General features: G+C 45.0%; 1 protein-coding gene across 2 annotated transcripts in view; it reads left to right on the plus strand.

Annotated features, from left to right (window-relative positions):
• The window catches only part of KSR2 (kinase suppressor of ras 2), a 403757-nt gene that overhangs the window by 153973 nt on the left and 230498 nt on the right, over positions 1 to 19286 (plus strand). For both annotated transcript variants that reach the window (XM_088019751.1, XM_028116658.2), the window contains exon 4: positions 2459 to 2972. In XM_088019751.1, the coding sequence (XP_087875877.1) occupies positions 2459 to 2972 (514 nt within the window). The remainder of the gene's footprint in view (positions 1 to 2458; positions 2973 to 19286) is intronic.

Raw genomic sequence — 19286 nt, forward strand, 5'->3', positions numbered from 1 at the left:
CTTGGTATTATTGGACGCTTATGCTTCTTAGCACGGAGCCTGTGCATGTAGGCCACGCTGGTATGTGCCCTTCCAGTATGGCAAAGGAGTGAAAAATATTCATGCACAATTGGGTTTTTAAATTTTTATTTTTTGGTTTAACTTATACCGGGGCTGAAAACCCCAAGTTGCATTCAGACAGTGGGGATTTTTTTTTTTTTTTTTAAGATTTTGTTTATTTAAGAGCTGCTCCCGGAGTAGGGAGCCCAGTGCGATGCAGGGCTAATCCCAGGAGCCTGGGATCCTGACCTGAGCAGAAGGCAGATGCTTAACCGACTGAATTGCCCAGGTGCCCCCAGTGGGGATTGTTTTAATACTTCCATTTTTTCCCTAATAAACTGTTGCAAGACTTAAAAAATAAAAAAATGTCCCTTCCTGCCCGTATGCCTTTGGCCTGGGCCTCCCCCTCCCCTCACCCCACACCTGCCATGCTCTGTCCTTGGCTCTTGGTGATCCGATCCCCTTCTTGTCCTCGATGCCAGCTTAAATGTCACTTCTTTAGGAGGCTGAGCACCCTACCTAAAGTCAGCCCCGCCCCCAAGGCTTTTATTTTTAATTTTTTTCAGTTAAAATTTTTATGGAGCTAATTGTAGATTGACATGCCGTTGTAAGAAATAATACAGAGCGATCCTGTTACCGTCTGTTCAGGCTGCTCTAACAAATACCACAGGCTGGGGGGCTTGAACAACAGACATTACTTCTCACAGTGCTGGAGGCTGGAAGTCCAAGATCAAGGTGCTTGCAGATTTGGTTCTTGTTGAGGGTCTTCCTGGTTTCTAGAGAGCCACCGTTGCGGTCTCACGTGGCCTTTCTTTCCGGGGACCTCCTGTGTGTTCGTCTCTGTGTAAGGGCACCAATCCCATCATGAGGGCTCCGCCTGCCCCACCTCATCTTCACCCAGTCACCTCCCCAAGGCCCCACCTCCAAATACCATGCAGGTTTCCCCAGCTTTACAAGTACTCCTGTGTGTGTGTGTGTGTGTGTGTGTGTGTGTGTGTGTGTGTGTGTGTTTACTTCTATGCAATTTTATCACCTGGGTAGGTTCACGTATCCTTCACCCCGATGAAGACACTGGACAGTTCCAACACTACAAGTGTCCCTTGCGTTTGTCCTTTCATGGCCACACCCACCTCCCTCCTGCCTGTGTCCTCCATCCCTAAACCCTGGCAACCACCAATCTGTCCTCCACTTCTAAAACGTGGTCATTTCAAAAATGGAATGTGAATGGAATCTTCCAATATGTAACCTGGGGTTGGCTTTGTCTGCTCAGCATATGTCTGGGAAACTCACCAGGCTTTGTCTGCTCCGCATAGTTGTCTGGAAAGTCACCAGGCTTTGTCTGCTCAGCATAGTTGTCCGGAAAGTCAGCCAGTATATGTGTGCTCAATAGTTCATTCCTTTTCACGCTGTGTAGTGTTCTGTGGTTGGCACACCCCGCAGCCTGGTAACCATTCACCATTGCCAATTCTCTTATGTCTATTCTGCACCCCCCCCTTTCCCCCCGGCACTCAGGTACTCATCCTCCTCTGAAATCCTTTTGTGAGCATGTTTTGTTATCTATTATTTCTCTCCTGCAGCAGAATGTTAAGTCTAGGGTATCAGAGAGCCTGGCCTGTGTGTGATCTGCTGGGCCTTTCTTGAGCATAGTGCCTGGCGCATTCAGAAACTGTTGGATGAAGGTGTGCCTGAGCCCATGGCAACAGCAGATCCAGGAGAAGTATGCAGTGGCTGAATAAGTGGTCAGGGAGTGACTGGGGGCAAACTTGACTTCTGCAGAATTCACGTATCTCATGTAAGGGCTAGCAGTAAAATTGCATTGTAAGGGAAAGGTTATCCTTGAAAATCCTTTAAATCACCTTGAAACTGCTGGAAGTAGGATCCTTGGAAGCTCAAAAGGTGAGAATTAACTCCTTTGCTTTTCTGGACATTTGAATTGTGGGCTCCACAACCACAGGGGAGTGGGGGGGCCAAGCTGCTGAACGGGGATTATGGTGAGAGGGTCAGCAAAGGGGTTTCATTCTCTTTTTGGAGGGGCCAAGGGGAGATGAATGTATGTAAATGACTATGCAGTGTAGTGTGCGCATGGTGTAATGTGCATGCACAGTGCGGCGTGTATAAGATGTGCACACGCTGTAAGGTGCATAATGTGTAATGTGCATACACAGTGCGGCGTGTATAGGATGTAATGTGCACATGCTGTAAGGTGCATAATGTGTAATGTGCATGCACAGTGCAGTGTGTATAAGATGTAATGTGCACACGCTGTAAGGTGCATAATGTGTAATGTGCATACACAGTGCAGCGTGTATAGGATGTAATGTGCGTATGCTGTAAGGTGTACTTGCTATAACGTGCATACACTGTAAGGTGCTTTCTCGTGGCTTATCTGTTGTCTCTCTGCTCCTTTGTTCCAACTTAGGAGGCAACCTTTCCAAACAAGACTGGACCATCCAGTGGCCCACCACGGAAACAGGGAAGGAAAACAACCCTGTGTGCCCCCCGGAGCCCACCCCGTGGATCCGCACGCACCTCCCCCAGAGCCCCAGGGTCCAGACCAAGTGTGTCCAGCGCTACTGTCATGCCAGCCCCTCGCCCGGGGCCCCCGTGTACACGCATGTGGACAGGCTCAGCGTGGATGCCTACCCGGGTCTGTGCCCGCCACCACCACTGGAGTCAGGCCACCGTTCCCTGCCCCCGTCGCCCCGGCAGCGGCATGCTGTCCGCACCCCACCGCGCACCCCCAATATCGTCACCACCGTGACCCCACCTGGTACACCACCCATGAGGAGGAAGAACAAGCTGAAGCCCCCGGGGACCCCACCGCCCTCCTCCCGGAAGCTGATCCACTTGATTCCAGGTTTCACGGCCCTGCATCGAAGCAAGTCCCATGAATTTCAGCTGGGTCACCGTGTGGATGAGGCCCACACACCCAAGTAAGTGTGTTTGGTGGGTGCCCTGCGCCCGCTGAGCCCTGGGGGCCGTCAGGGGCTGCTTCATGGCCCCAGGACCACCCCAGGTTAGGGGAGCCTCAAATGCACTTGTGTTTTCTTTCTTCAGTTGAATGAGAGGTGGCTTTTCACGGAAGGCCAATGAGAAAATGAATAGCACTTTCCAGAAATGACCCTTTTTATGAGATAGATTCTCTAAAGCAGGAGTCAGTAAACTATCGCCTAGACGCCAAATCTGCATTTCTTGCCATGCAGTCAGGTTCCTTCCTAGGTTCGTTGTCTGTGGCTACTTTCCTGCCCCATGGCTGAGTTGGGTCCCCCTGCAAAGCCAAAAATATTTGCCATCAGGCCCTTGGGCAGGGAAAGCTTCCTCCTGCCAACTCTGTCTTAGTGTTGCCCCTGGAAAGAGGCTGTGAGCTGCATACCTAACCTTATATTTTCTAGTATTGCATTAGAGAGAGTGAAAAGAAACAAGTGATATTTTTATAATATGTGTCATTTAACCCAATATGGAAAGATATTACCATTGCAACATAGAATCAATATAAAATATTAACACTGAAATATTTTGCATTCTTTTTTCCTTATGAGGGCTTTGGAATTCAGCTCATTTCAATTCAGACTCCCTGCATTCTAAGTGGGCAATGGCCCCGTGGGGCCTGTACTGGGCAGCATTTCGGGGAACATGCTAGTGTTTATAATGAAAAGGCATGTCCGGGTCTGCTTGGGGTTGGGAGTGGGTCAGAGAGTGGGGAACTAGACTATCAGAGCAAAGGATTTCATACAGAAGCTTAGGGTGGGCGTGTAGGCGCCCGGGGGGGACCATCATCAAAGTGGGGTGCAATGTGTGCCTGGCTCTGGTTTGGGGGCGTCTTGCTGCCAGCAGAGGGTGACACAGTACCTATAGCTACATATTGGCTTGCAGGAGGGATGGGGAAGCTCTCTGCAGGGCCCAGTGGAGGCTGATGGTGGCCCGGGTCCCTTGTATTCTTCTGAGGTTCTCAGTGTATTGAAAATGGAAGAAATGCTAAACAGGCCTCCAAAAGTGGGTAGCATGTTTTAAATATTTACACTTGAACAAAATTGCCATTAAGGCATAGAACATAAAATGATAATTTATAATCTCACTAGGAGACACAATAAGGAGTCTGAGTTTCGCACCTGTTGTGTGTCAGAGCCCTGGACCCCTGCTCTGGGATCCCTGCAGCTAGGGTGTGGGGGAGCAGTGGGGAGAGTTCCATTGCATTTCTAGCACGTGAAGGCCCATGTGGAGGGCTGAGGCCAGCCAGAGACAGAGTGTCTGGCCCAGGCTCCTGCAGGAAACAAAGTGCAGAGGCCCTGGCTGAACCTGATCTTCACTTTGGCTTCCTGTGACATTGCAAAAGCTCTCAGGGATTTTCAGACCCTCACCCCTGTAGTTGTACCCATTTACCTTTGACTCGGGCATTTATCCAGAGCTGGCTCTCTGTCCTGGGCAGGTATGCAGAGGGATTCAGGGGGCCTGCCCCAATCTCAGATCTTCTCCCTTCCTCCTGTCTCAAGCAATAGAGAGCCCATGTGGCTGTCATCTGTTACTTTTGCGACACGGTCCCAGAACCCACTGGGACTCACACCTGACCCCTCCTGTTGCCGTCAGTCACCCCCTCGGGGGGTTCAGAGTAACACCTCCCTGCAAGGGTCTCCACTGTTTGAGCCAGTATCTCGTGAGTTCTCATCATCCTATGCAGGTGGATCTAAGACATTGATTATAAGTTGCATCCTGAGATAAATGTGAAAAATATGTCTGTCTTAGAACTGATGAAATGTGGTTTGTTCTCGGCTCTGGGCTAGTCAGTGGGGGTATAGCGGGAAGCAAAGATATAGCCTTGGTCTCGTGAAGTCTGACATTAATCAAATAACCACACATAAATATTATAAGATTGTGTCCAGTAATTACAGTGTTAGAGGCTCTAAAGATGCAGTGCAGGGCACCATCAGAGCTTATGACCAGGTGGAGCTGATCGAGTTTGAGCTGGCAGGGAGGTGAGTGGGGGGACTAGGGAGAGTCTGGTCCTGGAGAGTTCCCAGAAGTGATGCTTAGACTGAAGGCTAAGGAGGGGTTAAGAGGGTGAAGGGTAGAGGTGGAGGCCATGGGGAGTATCTGGCCGAGAGGTAGAAGGGGGCACCATACATCTGAGGAATTGACAGAAGGTGACAGAAGGCCTCTATGGCTGAGGGACCAAGGCAAGTGATGCAGGAGGAGACTCAAGAATTAGGAGGCAGAACTCTTCACAGCAGCTCCAAAGTGGAAACAGCCCAAGTGTCCGTCGGCGGATGGAAGGGTAAACACAATGTGCCCACTCTAGCCAGTGAGATATTATTCACCCGTCAACAGAAATGAAATTCTGACACAGGCTTCAACGTGGATGAATCTCAAAACCAGTATGCCAAGTAGAAGAAGCCAATCACAAAAGGATCCACTTATGTATGAATTCACTTACATGAGGTACCCACATTTACAACAACAGCAACAAAGAGTTAGGAAAGCTAGGGGTTGGCAAACTTTTTCTGTAGAGGGCCAGATAGTGAATATTTTAGGTTTGGTGGGCCATGTGGTCTGCACCCCTCCCAATGGAGCAGAAGCAGCCGTGGACAACAGGTAAATGAATGGACATGGCGATGTTCCAATAAAACTTTATTTGTAAAAAAAAAAAAAAAATAGGGGCCTGGCTGAGTTTGGTGCCCCAGGCTGTAGTTTGCTCTGTCAGAAGCCGTGCTGTAGAGAATGATTCTCCCTTATAAGGCACCGGGAAGGTCTTCAAGGTGGAAGGCATGATCACATATGATGGTCACTCATGGTCTGAGGCTGTGGTTTCTCCCAACTGCGCATCTCCCTCACCCCTCCCTGTGCTGACCCCCAGGAGTTATGGAACTTGAAAGAAGGCTCTATGGACACATGATCTTTGCTCTATAAGGAAGGGGTGAAGTGAGAGAGGCTGACCTTTAGGGGCTTTCTCTAGCTTTATCGACATATAATATTATGTACATTTAAGGTGTGCAAGATGATGATTTAACACACAGAGGTATTGCAAAATGATTACCACGATAAGGTTAGTTAACACCTCCATCACCTCACAGGATTTTTTTTTTGTGGTGAGCATATTTAAGATTTATTCTCTTAGCAACTTCCAAGTATGTAATACGGTATTGTTAACTATAGTCACTAGGCTGGGCACTAGATCCCCAAAACTTATTCATCTTATAACTAGAACTTTTCATCTTTTAGCCCACATCTCCCCATTTCCCTCAGCCCCCAACCCCGGGCAACCACCTTTGATTCTCTGTTTCTGTTTGATGTTTTTAGATTCTACATATAAGTGAGATCATGCGGTATTTGTCTTTCTCTGTCTGACCGATTTCACTCAGCATAATGCCCCTCAAGGTCCATCCATGTTGTTGCAAATGGCAAGATTTCCTTCCTTTTTATGGCTGAATAATATTCCATTGTGTGTGTAAGTGTGTGTGTAACATTTTCTTTATCCATTCATCCGTCGACAGACGCTTAGGTTGCTTCCATGTGTTGGGTACTATGAATAATGCTGCAGTGAACAAGGGGGTGCAGATGTCTCTTCCAGATGGCAATTTCATCTCCTCTGTATCTATACCCAGAAGTAGAATGGCTAGATCATAGGGTAGTTCTATTTTAATTTTTTTGAGGAACCTCCATACTGTTTTCCATAGTTGTTGCACCAATTTACATTCCCACCGGTGGTGCACGAGGGTTCCCTTTTCTTCACATCCCTACCAGAACTTATCATCTCTTGTCTTTTTGATAATACCCATTCTAATAGGAGTGAGGTGTTGTCTCATTGCGGTTTTGATTTCCATGTCCCTGATGATGAGTGATGTTGAGCAGCTTTTCATGGATCTGTTGGCCATTTGTATGTCTTCTTTGGAAAAAATGTCTATTCAGGTTCTCTGCCCATTTAAAAATCAGATGATGATGACTTTTTGCTATTGAGTTGTAAGAGTTTCTTATATAATTTGGATATTAATGCCTTATCAGATTGGCAAATATTTTCTCCCGCTCCATAGGTTGCTTTTTCTTTTCTTTTCTGCTGTGCGGAAGCTTTTTAGTTTGGTATCGTTCCATCTGTTGATTTTTGCTTCTGTTGCTTGTACTTCTGGTTATCATATCCAAAGAAGTCACCAAGGAGCTTTTCCCCTATGGTTTCTTCTCAGAGTTATGCTTTCAGGACTTATGTTTAACTCTTTAATTCATTTTGAGCTAATTTTTGTAAATGGTATAAGGTAGGGATCCAGTTCTGTTCTTTTGCTTGTGAATATTCAGTTATCCAATGCCATTTATTGAAGACATTATCCTTCCTCTTTGAGTGTTCTTGGCTCCCTTGTCAAATATTAGTTGACCACATATACTTGGGTTTATTTCTGGGCCTTTGATTCTGTTCCATCGGCCTATGTGTCTATTTTTATGCCAGTATTACACTTTAAATGTGAGCCTTTCCCCAGACCCCTGAGGGATTTACTTTGTCTGGATAGGGTTGAATCACCTACTTTTTCAAGGCCTTCCAAATCGACTCGTCTACCATCAGCTGTTTTAGAAATTGTCTATCAGGATTTAGGCCAAGTTCAGCTTTGTCCATCAGGGTTCTTCTGTCCAATTTAGCAAGTTCACCACTTCCTTGAAGAAGGTACTTCTCCTGGCTCACTTCACAGGATGCTGAGATTCATGGCATGGAAGCAGCAGAGTGGTCAGGTTCATGATGTAGAGATGCAGTGTGACCACTTGGCTTTGGACTCAGTCATTAGATCCACAGGGATTTTAGGGTACCTGGCCTTTGGGAATTAAAAAAAAAATCCATGACAGAGACAATGGCACTTTGGGCTGTATGGGCAGGGGAAGCAGGGGAAGAAATTCAACCGAATTAGGGAAGGGTTTTCAGAGACACATTAGTTGAGTTGAGTTCCAGTAAGTAGACTGAGAACAGCCAACATTTGCCTTGGTCTGAGCTAGTCCTGGTTCTGCAAGGGAGTAGCCTTGTGACCTTGGGTTTAATCCGAGTCTTAGTTTCCTCATCTGTGAACCAGAGGGGTTGAATACGTGTGTGCTATTGAATCCGTGGTCATGAGCCATTTGTGGATGGTGGCACCATTTTAATGAGCTGCAACCAGCATTAAGGAAATGAAATAGAATAGCCTCGGCTAGATATTGGGATGTATTACATGTAGTGAGGCTAACTATTAGAGTTGTTTTATGAAACACACACACGCACACACATATATTTGTGTGTGTGCGTGTGTGTGTGTGTGTGTGTGTGTGTGTGTGTGTGTGTGTTATTCTTACTCTGGCGGCTCTTTCTACTCTGGACGGCTTTGATGCTAGAAGAAACCCCATCAGGGATTAGGTGAGAAGGTTTGAGAAGCCAGCCCTTTATCCTGAATTACTCACCTCATTCTGGTTTCATTAGTCTGTTTCATGTCTGGTTTCTTCTCTTTTTCAACCCTGTACCCTTGCTGGGCCTGGTTCTTTGTTGCCAACTTGGCTGTCCTAAGTCTACCTTTATTGCCCTTTAATGGATAAAGCAGAGTTTCAGAAGTCACAGGACTTTCTGAACAGATCTGAGTCTCTCAAGACCATTGATTCTTGTGAGTTTTCAAGCCCCAACACCCTAGTAGGTTTCAGGCTGGAGGAAGGCTAGGTTTTAGATCCTTTACCCTCGGCATATCCATGGTGGTGTGTATCAGATGGTCTGTTTGGGTTCCAAGCCTGTCCCTAATAGTATACCACAGGCATTTCTAGAAGAAAGCATGGCAAGAAAAGAAAATATTAGCCATAGCACATCTCTCACCTCCATTGGGAGCCTTGGTATGCTGGAAAATATCAGAACTGCTATGACTGATCTTAGTCAAAACCATTTTTTCTGCCTAGTATTCATTCTCAAAGTCCTATTTACTTTCTTCTTTTCCTTTCCTTTTTTTTTTTTTTACATTTAAGTGTGTGGTTTTACTTACATGGCATTATTCACACACACACATATACGCACATATATACACGTGGGGGGAAAGACTCCGCCCCCCCCTCCCCCGGCTAAAAGTAACACATGATTATTGTGGAAATTGAGACAACACAGGAAATTGATGAAGAAAGGGGAAAGTATATGCTGGTCCTTTGTTTTCTGTGTATGTATGTGTATGTGTTTGTATAGAATGTATATACACATGACATAAACATACAGAGTGTTTCTTCAACAGAGCTGAAATCATCCCCAGGGGACCAAAATCAGTTCCTGGTGGAGGAAGGCAAAAAAACCAAAAAACTAAAAACAGAAAAACCCCCAACCTGATACTACAATAGTTTGTGGCCCTCCAAAGAGCCACTTACATAAACAGACATATGGTATGTTTGTGGTATCAAAATTTCATTAGGGGTGACAATTAGGACAAAAATCCAAAATGTTTCCTTAAAGGATCATACTCAAAAAAAGATTGAAAAACACTGACATGGCTCTGTGGATATAATCCTGTAGATACAGTTAGACTTAGACACTGGGGGTTATCAAGAGTCTCCCCAGTGTTCTTACCAGTTTTCTCCCTCTGGCTCTGGGGCCACACTTACATGGATCAGTTGGCATTGATTCCTTACTTTCAGCCATTTGGAAAATTAAGTCCATGCAATCCCAGGGATTCTGGTCACCTCACCTTCAGTCCAGGGATCCCATGGCCATCGTATTGGAAAAAGGAAAAACCTAACAATTCTTAGGTGCATTAGGAGTGGTACGTCTTCACATTCATCCGTCTGTCTGCCCTCCTGTGACACAAATCACCTGCTTTCTCTTGTCAGAGCATCCAAAAGGGTAAGCTGGATTTCTGAAAACGGATCCCATTTTGTTTATTTACTTGCTTATTTATTTATTTTTAAAAGATTTTATTTATTTATTTGACAGAGAGAGAGAAAGAGACAGTGAGAGAGGGAACACAAGCAGGGGGAGTGGGAGTGGGAGAGGGAGAAGCAGGCTTCCTGCCGAACAGGGAGCCCGATGCAGGGCTCGATCCCAGAACCCTGGGATCATGACCTGAGCCGAAGGTAGCCGCTTAACGACTGAGCCACCAGGTGCCCCATGGATCCCATTTTAAATGCATGGGAGAAGCTCAGTATTCAAGAGGAATTTCATTGTGAACCCCTTCCCTTTTTTGCAAATCTTTTTTAAAGGTGATTTTCAATTACAATTTTGTTTTCATTACAGAAGTCGTTTCTAGACACATCTTTATTTTGAAAATACAGGCAATATAAAGTGTAGGCCATACAAGGTCAAGGTCTCCCTTCCCCTTGCAATAGAGAGAGGCTAGAACTGCAGGAATCCTTTGCTGGGAATCCTTGCATAGGGCATATATAATATATTTAGTTTACTTTCTTCATAATCAGAACCATACTCTATACATTTACTAATGTGACGTGACTTTGTCAGTCCTGCATAAACATGAATATTCCATTTACGACCTTCTCCCACTTTATCGCTTTTAGAAATTCTTCTGTTTTCTCGAAGCACACCTGGAAGGTGCCTTTGTGCACGCCTCTGCTCTCAGACCTCTGTGTTGTTTAGGTATGACACGTTGCAGCCCTGCTCTTCTGGGGGAGCATGTGAAAAACTTCAGGTGGCCGGCGAGCAAGGCAACCAGGCTGAAGGAGACCCACACTCATCCTCATTCTGGTTCCAGCGAATTCAGAATCTGTCCATGGCCTGGGCTCTATCATTTGTAGCTAGTATGAACAGGCTTTGCTCAACAGCTTAATTAAGCACTTAAGATTTCAGGAGGGATCTTTTTGTTTGTCTTAGAAAACTAATTACAAGCCCTGATACTCACTGACACATACCTATAGATCATTGTGCTGATTATTACAACAAACTCTAATGGATTTGTAAGGGCACGAGTGGAGTGATTAGTTTGTATAGAATAGTATATTCATTAAAAAGGAAGGCTTCTGGGACGCCTGGGTGGCTCAGATGGTTAAGCGTCTGCCTTCGGCTCAGGTCATGATCCCAGAGTCCTGGGATCGAGTCCCACATCGGGCTCCTGGCTCAGCAAGGAGCCTGCTTCTCCCTCTCCCTCTGCCTCTCTCCCTGCTCATGCTTTCTCTCTCTCTGTATCTCTGTGTCTCAGATGAATAAATAAAATCTTTAAAAATAAATAAATAAAAATAAAAAATAAAAAGGAAGGCTTCTGCCATGCTCACGCAAGGGGTCCTTTTAGGTCTAATTAAGCATTCAGACACATAAGATTACTTTAGGTCACACTTGGTATTAGATTGACTTGGAGGATATGGGGTACCCTCAGGTATCTTTTCTGTGGGTCCTCAGGGGCTACTCTTCCTTGCCCCCACCTCCAAGTGGCATTTCAAGAGCAAGGTGATGAGACCCATGCTAAGGAGGTGTGGGAGCCATCCGGACTTAGGGCACAGTTGCTGTTGTAGCAGCTCCGTCCACGTAGCTCCCAGGGGCCCTGCAGGGGACATGCGTAGTTATAACAGTCATGCAGCTCAAGGGTCCCCAAGGCTGTGGATCCCTCCTGAGGTATTTCAATTTCATGGTGAGAACTCCAGTCCATATGCAATCTGCCAACCAGAGGCAGTTCTGCCACGAGCAATGCAGTCTGCTAAAACAGTTGATGTTTCCACTTTAGGGGTGCTCAGAGGATCAGACCTAGAGAATCAGGCCAAGGTCAAATTCCCATTTGCAGAAGACGAAAAGTGGTGTTCACTCTTTTCCATAGCTTCTCTTTAAAAATCTTTTTTTTTTTTTAAGATTTTATTTATTTATTTGAGAGAGAGAATGAGAGACAGAGAGCATGAGAGGGAGGAGGGTGAGAAGGAGAAGCAGGCTCCCCGCCGAGCAGGGAGCCCGATGAGGGACTCGATCCCGGGACTCCAGGATGATGACCTGAGCCGAAGGCAGCCGCTTAACCAACTGAGCCACCCAGGAGCCCCTCCTTAAAAATCTTATAAGGTGGATTTGTCACCAATTCACACTGAGTTTCTTATTTTGAATTGGTGAGGTCTTTAATGAGATCTTTTGTAATCTATATACTACTATATAATATGTATATTATATATAATATAATTTTTAAATATTTCCAGTAAAATCTATGCTTATCGATTTTTTTTAAAGTAGTGTTACTATTTTGCATAAGAAAATTTTATCCACAGCCCCATCTTCCTGGCCAGCTATTGACCTAGTGCCCCCTCTCCCAGATTCCAGGCCCACTTTCCTAGGTCTAGAGCAAGAATAGGCTTCTACGCTCACTGAGACCTCATCCTTCCCCTCCAGCTGCTGAATCTGTCAGTCCTATGATGTGTCCAAAGAGACCCATTTAAAATAAGTCTGGCTTTCTAAATAGCATCAAAACCATCTCCTTGTATTTGCCCCAGAGGCTTATAAAAACACCAGTGAGACATCGTTCATCACCACATTCCTACTGACATAGCAGCTCTGAAGTTCCAGCATGAAAAATTAGCTCAGCAGTGTGCTTATTTTGTCAGAAACTGTTGTGGTCAGGTGTGCTGTGAGCTGGGTAACACAGTATTTCATCAGAAGTACCTTGTTATTTACAAGGAATAACTGAAGATATTATTCCAGTGAGATTTGATCTGATTATATGTGGAGAAGTTTTACCTCTCTGGAACCTGCCTCTGTCTCCTGTTCTATACACTTTCCTGGGGGGTCCCCAGAGGGACCGAGCCCCATGGGGTCAGCCCCATGATGGCGCAACCCGCACCCCCACCCCATCCCTCGTATCGCATCCTTTCTGGGCTTTCCTTCCTTTCCTGCCTCGCCTCTCCACTTCATCATACTTCCTGGGATCACCTCCCAAATATACTGCTTGCACCCCAAAATTTCTCTTAGGGTCTGATTTTGAGGGGACCCAAACTAAAACAGGTCATCATTAATGTGGTTGCATTAAGCTTGGTACACAATACATTTCCACTAAATGAAAGGTTTGTTGATTGAATGATAATTCTAATAATATGCATGATGGCCATCACTTATTGAACACTTATTGTATACTGGTACTTTGCATGGTTTATTTTATTTAATCCCATTTTGCAAGTGAGGAAATAGGCTCTAAGAGGGAACATGCTTTGTCCAAGCTCATTCAGACTAAGCACCAGACTTGCAGCTCATTCTCACCCAAAGTCCATGGGGACACTGGAGGATGGGACGGGTAAGGGCGTGGACTCTGGAGCCAGATGGCCTGGGTTTGCATCCTGACTTCACCACTTCCTAGTTGTGTAACTTTATTCAGGTTTCAATTGTCCCAGAGCAAAAGAAAAATGCAGATCATGTGGCGAATCACGTTATCATGACCCCTTAGTTTCCTTTGATGAGGAAGTGCCCCTGGGACATGCTCTATTTTATAGACCATTTCTCAATTTGGGTTTGTCTGATGTTTCTTTATGATTAGATTCAGGTTATACAATTTTAGCAGAGAAGTGATCAGAGCAGGAAATACATGTTGATTTGAATTACTGGTATTGCTAATTATGATCATTTGGTGGAGGTGGTGTCTGCCCATTTCTGTACTGTATAGTTAACTATTTTACCCATTGAGGTTAGTATGTATCTAATGGGGAGATACTTGGAAACCATGTAAATATTTTGTTACTCAAAATTCCACCACTGATTTTAACATCCACTGATGATTCTTGCCTGAATCAAGTATTATTGTGATGGTTTCCAAATGGTCATTTCTAATTCCATCATTTCTTCCATATTTGCTGGTCGGCTTTCTACTGAGAAGGAAAAACTTCCCCTTCTTTCTTTGTTTATATCCATGTGGCCTCATGGATTCCTACTTAGTTCAGTAGGTTATAGTCCTTTACTGTCTCTATTTATTCTGATGCTCAGTTGTCTTCCATCTGGCCAGCAGAAGCCCCTTCAAGCTGGTTCCTGCATCCTTTAGACATGTTCTTGTCTTTCTTTGAGCATTGCCTTATTTTCTGGCACAAGAAGATGTGGAATCTCTATCTGAAGGCAGGTGTTCTCTCTTTTTTTCATGTATAAGATACTATTTGTAAAGAGCTTAGCATTGTGCAAAGTAAGCATTGGCTCTTATTAATATCACTGCTATTATGATGCTGTGCTAACCCTTGACAGAACCTCAGACCTCCTGATCTTTTTCTAGTAGCAGTGGGCAGGCAGGCTCTGCCAGAACACAGCTGGCTATCACAAAGGCATGCAGTATCTCTTCTTTTCTGGTTCCCAGACCCTTACTTCACAGTAATAGTCCTCAGGGGTTGTCCCCTGAGGGGTGTAATTTTCTGAGAAATTGTAAAGTATATAGAAAAATGCAATCACTAATAGAATGGACATTTAGGTCCCGCTACTCAGAATGAATGCATGTGAACGTTTTTTCCTATTTGCTTTGCTGTTTTTTCCCCAACAACAACAACTAACAGGTGAGGTTGAAGATCCCCCTGAAAACTCACCCCCATTTCTGCTACTTCTTCCCAGAGGCAGCTACAAACCCACTTCAGAGGATGTCCTTCCTGTGTATGGGTAGGTGTTGTTTTGTAAGCTTTAAACTTTTCTCATAACTGGTATATAAATATGGATATATCATTGTTACTTGCTTTTCTTCACTCAACATTTTTGGAATCTATTCATGGTGATACACACATAGTTTCTAGTCATTTACTTTCATCTGCTGTATAATATTCCATTGTATGGACGTGCCTTTGTTTATGGCACGATTCTCCTTTTGATGGACATCTTGGTTGCTTCCCCGCCTTTACTATTGTAACTGTGGAGTTGCAGTAGAAATTCCTGTACGTATTTCTTTGTGCATAGGTATAAGAGTTTCTCTAAGAGGCATCCTTCAAAGTGGAATTACAGGGCCAATGTATTTATTTAATACATTAAAATTGTATTTTGGGGGAGGGAGGATCTCTTTGAGATTGCAGCACTTTCAAGGATCAAAGGAAGGCTCAGGCACTAAGACTGGGGTTGGGGCAGACATTTTGGTCCTAGTGGATTTTTCTAGAGTCTATGAAATCAGATGGTCTTAGAAGGCTGGTGTTGCCACCTGTTTGCCTTTTGCTTTTGACCATCAGGTAAGTATTCAGAGCCACAGGGGGAAAGTGATTTCCTTCTCTCCTTACTACTTTCTCTTTATCCTAGATGGATGACAAGACCAGGGGTTCTTCTAGAGGAGCTGCCCAGAGGGAAGGTGGCTGAGGTCCAGCCTGCTGGGAGGTCATCTGCACTGAGCTAATATTATTGTCTTTCTTATCCTTGTTTATCACTTTCATTATTATCATCTGGGCTGGGTTGTGCCAGGTTCTATTAAATAGTCAAATCCCAAGTATGGCAGTCTAACTATGTGCCGAAACTCCCTCCTGGGACTCTTCCCTGATCCTGTGCCCTGGTCAGGGATGGGGGCTTATGTCAGCTCCCAGCTCCCCGATGGTGGCTCCCCATGGTTCACCTTGCCTGATCTCCAGCTGCCTCCTACAGTTGTTGTCCATCTGTCTTATTCCCTAGAATGTCTTCACCACCACTCTTACCTTTGTCAGGGTCCTGCCAGTCTTTCTCAGCAGAAAGAATTCAACGGACACTTTGTATGCATTTGTTAAATGAATGGGTATTGATAATAATATCAGCATCCAGGTCACTTGGGTGGCTCATCAGTTGAGTGTCTGACTCTTGATTTCAGCTGAGATCATGATCTCAGGGTCCTGGGATCGAGCCCACGTTGGGCTCCGCGCTGAGCGGGGAGTCTGCTTGAGGATTCTCCCTCTCCCTCTGCCCTTCCCCCCACTCACACGCCGATGTTCTTTCTCTAAAATAAATAAATAAATCTTTAAATAATAATAATAGTATCAGCATCGGTGATTTAGTGAGTGCCCGTGATGCCTCAGACATTTTCTTGTTTAATTCCCATAGCACCCCATGTGAGGTGGGTGTTGTCTTTATCCCCATATTACACACAGAGAGACTGAGGCTCAGAGAACATGGAGAAATTGCTTAGGGTCGCAGCCACTAAGTGGGAGCCAGAGTTCAGATGCAACCCTGACTCCAAATCCCGTAACTGCTGCACCCTACTGCTTCTCGGATAGTGTTGACTTCTGCCCAAGAGACACTTGGGTTTGAATCCCTGGTGAGGACAGCCTTGGAGAGGGCACAGCTTTACTATGTTGTTGATCTGTGTTTGTGGAGAAATCCGTTAGGGCCATGATTTGGACACTCTGGGACTGCAAGCCCTGAGGCAGGCCAGATGACTTTAGGAGGCACATGGGACAACATGAAACCTTTCAAATTATGTCAGCATTTAAGTGCTATTCAAAAAAAGTGTGGCTGACACATCAGATCCAGGATTTATTAGAAGTTGGTGCTTAAGAGACTAGCAAATAATAATAATAATAATAATAATAATAATAATAATAATAATAATAAATCAGTTTAAAGAACCAGTAAGTAAATAAGGTGGTACTTTGATATGGCAGAGCTTTGGAAAGCAGTTCAGACCACGAATAAAGTTTGGGAAGTACCACCTCAAAGTTATCTTCCTACCACAAAAGGTCAGATTTAACTTTCAAAAGTGGATGAAACACACAAGTTCACAGAGGTAGGAGGAAGAGTTGTAGTAGATGGAAGAGTTTGCATTACAGGTGAGGTGTGAAGCTTCTCCTATGGTTCTCCACTTTGTTAATTTCCATGCCTCCCTCTGAGCTGCGGAGCCTGGTTCTTAGAAGGGGAGAGCCCTCCTACTCTGCAATGAGCTTGTTGGAAATCTCCCCTTTGTGGAAACATATCCATACCCCTTATTGTTTTTAAAACTCTCAGGGTGAGATGAAGATGATGGAATTTGTTCACATGGAACATGAATCCAACAAATATTTGCCAGGCCCCTACTGTGGACCAGGCACTGGGGTAAGAATAGGGATATGGTGATGAATGTGGAGGCAGATCCCCCTGGTCAGCATCGGAAGTACCAGAATAGAAGCAGATGTATAATTTACACATTTGATCACTTTACATGTTTGAACAAGGGGGTGTTTATTTTTGCTGAGTAGAAGGAAACAATGCCAAGGCATGCAGAAGTGAGTAAGTGAAATTTTAATGGGACCTCATGGGGATGTATTTGAGTTGGCTGGGTACAGAGGCGGGGGAGACATTTCAGTACCCATTTCGACCTGGTTCAACTATGGTCAAATGGCCAAAGGGAAGGTTGGTGTATCTGCTAAGTCTAAGGCTGGCCGTTCCCCCTCCAGTCCCAAGGGCAGGCATTTTCTCGCAGACCCCGGTATGAGTTCAGAATGCTTCTCAAGACAACATTCTGGGAAAGTTGCTATCAGTCCATCAAAAGTGGAATGTTTGATGAATACTGATTTCTTGTCTTTTCCCAGAGTCCTCATTCTATAGGTTAGGACAAATGGTTCTTCTCTTGATGGGGAGGTGACTTAGAATGTGAAACTAAGCTAGAGGTAAGAAAGAACCGGAGGGAGAGGGTCATCCTTAAGCTGGTAAACATATTTTTGTAGCTACTATTTAGGGCACCCTGTGGTTTTATGGCACTGTGATTATCTCATAGATGCACGTTCCCCAAATCATCCAGCAGCATGATGCTACAGGCCTGTTGTTTATGCAAACCGCAGAATGCTTCACAAGTGAAATGCTACAGTTTGCATAGGGCTGGTATCTTGAACGCATAATTATAGTGATTGTTATTACCCTGATAAAAGGAAAAATGTGAGACTTAGATTCGGGTTTGAGGTGCCTAGGTATAAGCACCCATCTCGCGTACAGGACGCTGCAGGGTTTCCCGAGAGACTTCATTCATCAAGTAAAATTTATGGTTTCTTTTTATCTATCCTTGTGGTAATCATGTTGAGTTTTTCGCTTCTCCTGCTTCCCTCCCTTTGCTTTGCTCTTGCAGGCGCCAGCCTTCCGGGAGGGAATGTCACTTGGTTGCCAAATTAAATGCCCCAAATCTACTTGCTCCACAGGGTGGTGCCATTTCTGGAAAGAGAAGGCACCGCGCTCTATCTTGATATTTGACCTCATTGATGGAATTTGAAATGTAGCCTTTTAGTGTGATAAATGGGGAGACATACAAATTCCTCCCAGGGCCACCTTCTCCACTGTGCTTTGGCTCCTGGATGGCAACCTGAGGGCAGCTGCCCAGCACTTTGATTTAAGATAATGGGGGGCCTGTCTGGGGGCATGACACCAGCATCACATGGAGTGGTTGCACCGAGGTAGGCAGTCAGTGAGACCTTTGAAAGCCAAGGCAGAGGTTGGGAGCAAGGCTAGGGACAGCTGAGACCACAGAAATGCCTCCAGAACCTAGAGGCCATGATGGAGAAGCTATTTAAGGCCAAGTGTGTAGCCTCAGCATGCCAATTGGAAGGTAGCCACGGAACAGTCATGACCACCCTATTAAACAGGGCTCTTCTATGTTCCTTATTGGGTCAGGGGCCAGTCCTTTGTCCATCCCAGAGTGAAATCTGGCCCCACCTGTAACTCTGTACCATTATAAGCCAGATGGGAGGCTTTGATGATTGAGTTTTATTTCATTCATTCATTCCTTCATTCATGGGTCATTCGTTTTTGCCTACATGGTGCCAAGTCCTGCAGGGATTCCCTGGTGAGCAAATGACCCCTACTTTCCAGGAGGTTACAACTGAGCAGAAAAGAGCGATTAGTTAGCAGACTAAAATAGTAATGTGTGTTGAGCAGGATGCAGAGGACCAGTGGGGCTACCTTGGCAGCAACGGTGGGATTTAGAGTTGGGTTCCCAACTTGGAATAATAGTCCACGCCCTACCTGTTAGTGAGCCTTTCCCCACTTCCCCCTCGTGTTGCTCTGGAAACAGTCCCCCAGGAGATACTTTGGGGCCTTTTTTTGTTCTTTGGACAGGTCTAATGCTTGAGCCTTCCCCTTTTCTCCGTTCCTCTCAAAGAAATACTGCTGCTGTGCGGTGTCCATATCAGGGCATCAACAGCGTGCATTAGTTGTACTCTCTTTAGTGGGGTCATTGGGTTCTTTAACACTGCAGCGGAACCCTTACTCGCTTGCTCATTCTTTCATTCTGCAAACTTATTTTTCAGGGCTTTTGATGTATCAGAGATCTGGGGTGCCAGAGTTGTAAAAAAAAAAAAAAAAAAACCCAGCCTTCCCCTCACGGAGCTCAGGGTTTAGAGGAGACAGACTGGAAGGATCAATTTATTTATTATTTATTTATTTTTAAGTTTTTAATTAAATTCCAGTTAATTAACACACAGTGTAATATTAGTTTCAGGTA

Source organism: Eumetopias jubatus, unplaced genomic scaffold, assembly GCF_037043125.1.
Source record: "Eumetopias jubatus isolate StellerSeaLion01/CBP00866 unplaced genomic scaffold, mEumJub1_p1.0 scaffold_16, whole genome shotgun sequence".
Lineage (NCBI taxonomy): Eukaryota > Metazoa > Chordata > Mammalia > Carnivora > Otariidae > Eumetopias > Eumetopias jubatus.